The sequence below is a fragment of the Ceratosolen solmsi genome, unplaced genomic scaffold (genome assembly GCF_000503995.2).
Source record: "Ceratosolen solmsi marchali unplaced genomic scaffold, CerSol_1.0 scaffold39, whole genome shotgun sequence".
NCBI lineage: Eukaryota > Metazoa > Arthropoda > Insecta > Hymenoptera > Agaonidae > Ceratosolen > Ceratosolen solmsi.
In genome coordinates, this window is record NW_011948433.1 from 1,762,476 (window position 1) to 1,770,371 (window position 7,896).

Genomic DNA, 7,896 nt, shown 5'->3' on the forward strand with positions numbered 1-7,896 from the left:
GAAGTAATCATCGAAATTCATCTAGTTGACGCTCTTCCTCCTCACTGAGTGCCGTTAGTTCCTCCACTCGTGCGTTCTTCTCGCTCAGCTGAATCTGCATGTTACGAATCTCCGTATCTTTGGTAAACGTAAGGTCGGCAAGTTGCCTGTCCCGATCCGAGAGCTCGTCCTCGAGCTTCGACAGTCGACCGGCGCTTGCCTCCAAAAGGCCATCACGGACCACACTCATTTCCTCCATTTGCAGCTTCAGATTTTCGAGATCGCGATCGCGTAGGCCAAGAGCCACCATTAAGGTCGATTTCTCGCTCGCCAACTGAACTTTTAGCTCGTCGATTTCCACCTCCTTTTCCTGAAAATAAGCATTAAACTTTAATCCGTATTGGGGTCCGAAAAAATATTCAACATACAATATATCTTGCTTTAACTGTGCTCCCCCATCCCCGTCCCCATTAAAATTGACATTAATTTATAAAAGTACAAATATTCGTATAACTACAATTCATCTATTATTTTAAAGCCAACGTTCGAATTCCATTAAATTTCATTATCTAAATGTATGTGGTTTCAATTATTATAGAAATTTTCTTTCAAAATAATCTACATGAGCATCTACATAAGATACAATTGATTATGGGCAAAATTCGCAACCTTGAGAATGTCCTCAATGGCCTTCTGTGCCTCTCGCCTAGTCTGCTCCTTCTCGGCCGTAAGTCTATCGATAATTGCCCTGTCCTCGGCGGCAATGCCCTCGAGTGCCCTTAGCCCAGCGACTTCGCTCTGCAGCTCAGCAACCGTGAACTTGAGACTCTCAAGCTGCTCCTGTTTTTCACGCAGCTCGGTCCTGAGATCATCCGCATCTCTGACCCCCCGCTCCAAGGCCAACATCAACTGTAACTCCTTGTCACTCGTCGTCTGACGTAGCTCGACCAATTCCCGACTCCGCGACTCCAGCTCATCCTGAAGTTTCATCAACGTGTCCTCCTCGTTTAACGATCTCTTGCGCGGCTGTGGATCCGGCTTTTCCTGCTCCTCCACTCGAGACTGATGATAAATATTTGGATATTTTAAGCCGAAGGCATTACATTCTTAACGATAGAATTTTCATAAAGTAATTATGCGTAACAAGATTCTATTAGCTCAAAATGGATCCCAAATAATATATATACAACAATGATTTTACAATTAAATTCTTGATTAATTTTCTACAATTAAATTCAATTACTCTACGTTAATTTTTATGGACTCTTCAATAATCAATATTAAATAATGTTAGAAGTCGGTTGAAATTTCATTAAAAGAAGTAAAAGAAAATAAAAAGTACCTACAGAAATGAAAAATTAATAGCAACTGTACCTTGAGAATTTGTATCTCTTGGCTTTTCTCAACCAACTGCTGCTCCAATGTAGACTTGTCGTTGTGGAGGACATTAATGCTGTCCTGCATGCCCTGGACAACGCGCGTTATAGAGTTCTGACTGATCCAGTCCTGCAGTCGTTCGACGTCATCGTTCTTTGCGGCCAACTCGGCCCTTAGCCTTTGCAATTCGTTGTCATCGGTATCCCCGGGAAATGAGAATAGCGGCATATCGGTCTCGCGCACGACGGAAGCTTTCGCCTCGGTCCTCTGCTTCAGCAGTGTTTCTTCCAGTTTTGCCCTCGTCTCTTCCATTTCGCGCAGACTGGTGTCTCTCTCGGCAACAATGGCATCGAGCTCCTTCACCCGCTGCTCAGCCTCTTCCACTTTACGCTCAAACTCCTGCTCGACGTTCTCGCGATACAGGGATAACGCCCGGAGCTGGGAATCGAGTTCCGCGATCGATCGCTCTTTATCAACCAAGATCATTTTGTAATCACTGAGCTCGTTCCGCTCACTGCGAATCTCCTCGTCGCGCTCACGCAGCTTCGCCTCTTTATCTTCGAGCTCCGAGTGCATTGACGCGAGTCGCTGTTCTTGATCAATTAACGCAGCCTCCTGGTTGTTGGTCCTTCCACGCAGAGCGCGTATCTCTTCGGCTCGCTCGTGCAATTCCGTCAGGTAGCCCTCGATCGACAATTCCATACCTTGGATCTTATCCTTAACGATCCGCAGTTCGGCCTCGGTCTCCACGACCGAAGAACGATTCTCCAGCTCCTCTGTGAGCTTTGCTATCTCTTGCTCGCGTATCTCCAGAAGGCTCGATAACTCCTTTAAGTCCGCTATCTTGGACTCGAGTTGCGCCCTCGTGTCTGCCGAGTCGTGGAGATCGGTGGCAAGCCTCTCGTTATCCCTGCTCTTCTCCTCGAGCTCCTGCTTCAATAGATCGTAATTTTCGCGCATGCTCTGCACCTGGTCGTTCGCGTCCATCAGACTCTGCTCGTACTGCTTCCTGAGGCTGTCGTAATCGCTCATGAGCTTATGGTTGCTCGCTGTCAAATCCTCGTTTTTAGTTTGCAGGTCGTCAATGTTCGCCTGACGTTTCGTGCGGTGCTCCTCGAGCAGCTGCTGCAATTGCTCGTTCTCCGTTGCAAGTGCGTCCACGTTGGCTCTCGTCTCTTTGAGCTCTTCCTCGTATTTGGATATTGTGGCGGCGTCGTTGTTACTGCTCTCAACGGTAGACGATGAAACCTCCCTCATCTCAGGGACTGCATCGGCATGCTGGAACTTGGCCTCTAGTTCCTTATAACGTTTTTGCCAAATGTGCAGCTCCGTGTCTTGTTTGTCTTTGATCTCGGTAAACCGCTCTGTCGCCACGGTCAGTGCATCGATTTTCTTTAATATATTCTCTTTATCCGCGATCGCCTTCTTACTCTCCTCGCGCGCTTCCGTCAGCGCCCTCTCCAGATTCTCGATTTGCGCCTTTAACTCATCCTCTATTGCGGAATCAAGATCCACGCCGAATCTACCCACGGACCTTTGTGACTTTATCTGCTGCTGAAGACTCTCGAGCTGTAGCCTGTATTCCTTTAGTTTCTTCACACACTTGGCATTCTTCAGCTGCGTATTCTTATTCTCATCCATAAGTCTCTTTTTTTCTTCGCTCAACTCCTTTAGTTTCTCCTCTAGCTCATCGACTCGCACCTGCAATTGAATAGTCTCGCTGGGAACGACGGGTATATCCATGTGCTGCTCGCTCGTGATCGCTTTATCATTAAAACCCCAAGGATCGTCCTCGTCCTCCCACATTGACTCCGGTGGGACCTCTCGCTCGATGGAGGGCACGGTTTCAGCCGTGCTACGAAGGTCTTCGAGCTCCTTGACGAGTTGACTCCTCGCCCGTGAGGAAGTCTCGAGCTGCTCCCGAAGGCCTTTGATGTCAGCCGCGCTGTTCTCTCGCTGCTCCTCGTAGGCACGCGTCACGTCGTTCATCTGCAATTGCAGAAGATCTCTCTCGCTGATGATGCGCTTAACTAGATTCTGAAGCTCGTCGATCCTCGCACTCTCATCAGTGCTGAGTTTCGCTTCGGCCGCGATCAGTCGACTTCTATAAACTTCTTGCGTGGCCAAAAGCTCCTCATTTTCCAACACGAGATTATCCAACTCCGGCAACAGTTGTTCCAACTTTGCCTTATAATCCTGTTGGTCATTCAGAGGCGATTCACTCGTCGGCTCAGTACCGACGGTAGTCGCCGAGGTCAAGGTTACATCCAGCTCGCTCCGACTCGAACGCAACTTCACCAATTCTTCCTGTAAAAGTGACATGGCAGCATTCTTTTCGCTTTCCAACTGCTCATTGGATAGCCCAACCTGTTTCTCCGACTCGCCGAGCTGCAACTTCGACGGCTTATCGTCTTTACCGTCGACCTGAGCCGACGACGAGCCGAATATCGAGGCGTCGAACAACGGTAAAGACGCCTCTCTCGTCCGTCGTTCCGTAGTCTCGTTCATCGATTGCTCTTGTTGTAAGTCCTCCGAGTCGTTCGAGGCAATTGCAATCATCTCGGAACTCCAGCCGTCTTCGAGCATCGGCTCGTCTCCCCAACCTCTGGGCTGCACAAGTCCTTGGGCCAATCCTATCGATCCCTCCTCACATTGCTCCTTCGTTCGCTCCACCAGCTCCGCCTCGATCTCATCCACGCGCGACTGCAGCGATACATTGAAATCTTGAAGCTGAGCCACGCGCGAAAGTAGATCTTCGTTATGCCTAAGAGCCGCCTCATATTTGGCATTAACCTCCTCGCCCTGAATCGCGAGGATGTTAAAGCGGCGCGCAAGCTCCTCGTATGATTCTTGGACCGAGTTGTCGTGACTCGCCGCCGTTCTCGCTGGAGTGCTCAATTGGAGATGCTCTTGCATCTGCATGAGATCGCTGATGGAATTGTGAAGCTCGTTATTCAAATTTTCTATTTCAGCATCGCGCTCCTGGAGCATGTCCTCGAGAGCCTGGAGACGAGACGTGCAGTGGCCGCACGTGGGGTCGACCGTTGCTTCGCTTCTTCGCGTTTCCTCCATCAGTCGTTCCTTCTCTAATTGCTCCAAGCGTGCACGGCGCTCCTCCGACTCCTTCTCCACGTTCTCAAGGCGCTCGTCGACCTGCGCCTGCTTCGACAGCAACATTCCATTCTCAGCCCTTAGCGAATTTATTTGGCTGAGTTGCTCGAGATACTCGGCCTCCATCACCTCCATACGTACGCCCAACTCACGCGCCTCGTCCTTCGCCTCGGTCAATGTATTGATCGTACTCCTGGCCTCGTTTAACTCTGCCTCGATCACCTTGACCTCGCGCAAAGCCTCGCTCCTCGAGGCTAGATGCTGTTTCCTCTCCTCCTGGAGTCTTTTGATTATTTTATCCTTCTCTTTGGCCTCTTTCAACAACGCCCTCGACAGCTCAACCTTGTGCATGGCCTCATCTTTAGCGAATTGCAAGCGGTTCAAGTCATCGTTCAATTCAACAATTATCTTATCTTTATCCTTAGCCTTTTCAAGCTCCATCCTGAGCTTCTCAATTTCCTCGCAAAACTCTTGGCCGCTTTGATATCGATACAGCATGTCATTCAAATTGGAAATCTGTTCATCCCTTCGCTTAATTTCCTCCAAGTTCAATTCGATCTTCTGTAGCGCTTCGTTCTTGTCCGCCTCTACATACTGTAATTCCTCTTGCGTACGTTGCAAGTCTCCTTGTATGTGTATAATCTTACTTATTGATTCGTTAGCCCGACCGAGTTCCAATTTAAGCGCCTCGACTTCCTGCACAACTTTATCTCTTTCGCTATTGGCGTGTTGCAACTCCTCCTCCACATTTGTAATCTTGTTTCCCAACTGCTCACTGACGCGATCAAGTTCTGACTCGGCCCATTTTTTTTCCTTATCCATGGTTAGCATTTCATCCTCCATTTCTGAAATACGATCGATATGTCCCTTGGCATTCGTCAGTTCCGAACTGGTCATTTGCAGTTGCATTAAAATATCTTCTATTTTATTATTCGCAAACTCCAACTGGCTTTCCAGATATGGCATTCTGCTTAGTTTTTGCTTGGTCTCGTTCAACTCCTCCATGACTTTTTCCTTTTCTAACAAAGCTGCATCCCTGTCTGTCTTCAGCTCTTCAACTGAAATATTATGCAACGTTATACTATTCAACTCTATACCAATCTCTTGAAGATTCTGCAAAGCTTTATCTTTCTCACTATTCGCCAATTTCAATTCCCGCTCCAAAGTTTCAATCGTGCTTTGCTTCTCTTCCAAACAACTCCTCTCTGTCGCTTCAAGTTTCTCCAAATCCAATTTTCTGCTCAACTCCAAACGATCTATCATCTCATTCAACCTCGTAATTTCCTGATCTTTGTTCTGCAATTTCAATTCAACATTGTCATCTTGCATTAGCCTCTGATTTCTTTCCAAAAGCTTGTCTCTAGCACTTCTAGCCTCTTCCAACTCCATATTCAATTCTAAAATCTTCTCATTTTCCTCTTTAATGCTCAATTGACACTGCTGCAGCTCCGTCTCTCGCTTCTCCTTCTCGCTCTTCTCATAGCTCCACTTAGCCTCGAGTTCTTTGCACTCGGCTGCACAATAGTTCTTAAGATTTTTTAGTTCACTTTCGAGGCTCGCATTATCCTTTTCGCGCAACTGCAGCTCCTCCATCACATCTTCGAGGCGTCTATTGAGCATGTCCATGTCCTCGGTATGCTTTTGTTTCAATAGCTCTAGAGATTTATAAGCTTGGTGTAACTCTAGGCTCACTTGATCCGCGTGTCGACGGACCGCGTCGAGTTGCATCAGGACGTCCACGAGCTCATTAACATCTTCTGTACTATTCGTGAGGACTGTGACCTTCAGCTTCTCCTTCTCAAGGCGCTCACGTAGCTGCTTATTGTCTGGTTCGAGTTTCTCGATAAGCGCTTGCTGATCGGCGAGTTTATTCTTCAGCTCTTTCATCTCCTCCTCGCACATTATTAATTTGTTGTCGATATTGTTGTTATTATTGTTGTTGTTGTTGTTGTTGTTGTTGTTATTGTTGTTGTTGTTTTGACTCAGTGATCTCAATGCGGGCATATCGATGTCCTTACTATGATCATCCGACCATTCAAAGTCGGAGGGCCATTTTTCTTGCAGGCCGCGAGCAAGTGTCTCCTCTTGGTCCCTTATCATATTGGTAAGTAGCTCATTGCCATATTCGATCTCCCTCTTGTCGAACCTCTCTTTCGCCTGCTCGACAATAACCGCTTGCTTATTTATGAGATCCCCGTAGAGTTTAATTTTGCGCTTTAACTCGCTAATGGTTTCCGCATGCTCATCCACAGTTGCGCTCGTTTCTTCGACACGTTTTACCGTCATTGGCACTTCCTCGATCAGCTGTTGTAGATCATCAGACTTCCAGACGTCAGAAGCCAAACTGTCGGCAAAAGCAGCCACTTCCGAGGGGTTAATTGGAATCGTTTCCGACTCCATCAATGCGGCGGCTTCCTTAAGTTCCTTGGGTTCCTCTGGCAATGAATCGGAGATGATTTTTTGTTCGAATGAAAGTCCAACGGTGTTAGTGTGTCGTGTACTAGTAACGACAGATGCGGCAGAGGTGGCGGCGGCAGCGGCGGCGGCGGCTGCGATGGTAGTAGTAGCAAGCATCTCTTCAAGTTTCGTCACCTTCTCAACGAGTTCATAATTTTCACGCACGAGAGTTTCGAGCTTTCTCGCCTCATCGCCGGCCTCGGGAATCCGCTCGAATGACTCAGTCGAACCTGTATCCGACGAGCCTTTCTCTTCATAGCGCGTGAGCTTCTCGAGAAGGATGCCATTCTCGCGTGTCAGCCCGTCGATGCGTTTAAGAAGCTCGATCTTGTCGGTGTCCGTGGACAATGCTTCGAACGATTCCGTCGAATCTACGTTGGAGCCCGTCTTGACGAAGGAGTCTGTTGAGCCGACCTCCGAGGAGCTCTTAATTTCTTCGAGTTTGCTAATTTTTTGCGTAAGCCGCTCGTTGTCCTGGACTAAGGCGTTGATCTGCCGCTGAAGTTCCGCGCGTTCCGTATCGTCGAGGGCTACTGCCGACGCGCACCCCTGTGACGACTCGAGCTTCTCCTCGAGATCGACCACTTTCATTTCCGCAGTTACCCGCAAATTCTCCGATTCAGCGTTCTCGACCTCGAGACTCGAAACTTCTTGTTTCACAGCGTGTAGCTCTGAAATTTAAGCATTGCGCACCTATATTGTAGAAATCTTGTATGGATTATTTTTATTTAATAGCCTTATCTCGTATTTATTGCATAGATAAAAAAGCTCGCCTCATTTTTAACATTGAATGACATTGATAGAAAGACGCGAAACCTTTAATGAAATTGTTTCTGATTAGCAAAATTCTGCAATTTCCTTATACATTACATCAATGAATTGACGTAATTTCCTTAATTGTGTCTATGCCTCTGTACGCGTGTCATTATTATTATTATTATTATTATTATTATTATTATTATTATTATTATT

The 7,896-nt window shown here is 47.4% G+C and overlaps 1 protein-coding gene across 1 annotated transcript in view; it reads right to left on the reverse strand.

The window, feature by feature from the left end:
* The window catches only part of LOC105364512 (centromere-associated protein E), an 18,259-nt gene that overhangs the window by 3,690 nt on the left and 6,673 nt on the right, over window positions 1–7,896 (reverse strand). The window contains exons 8-10 of the mRNA XM_011502444.1: window positions 1,354–7,595; window positions 649–1,041; window positions 20–349 (exon numbers count right to left, since the gene is read on the reverse strand). Coding sequence (XP_011500746.1) covers window positions 20–349; window positions 649–1,041; window positions 1,354–7,595 — 6,965 coding nt within the window. The remainder of the gene's footprint in view (window positions 1–19; window positions 350–648; window positions 1,042–1,353; window positions 7,596–7,896) is intronic.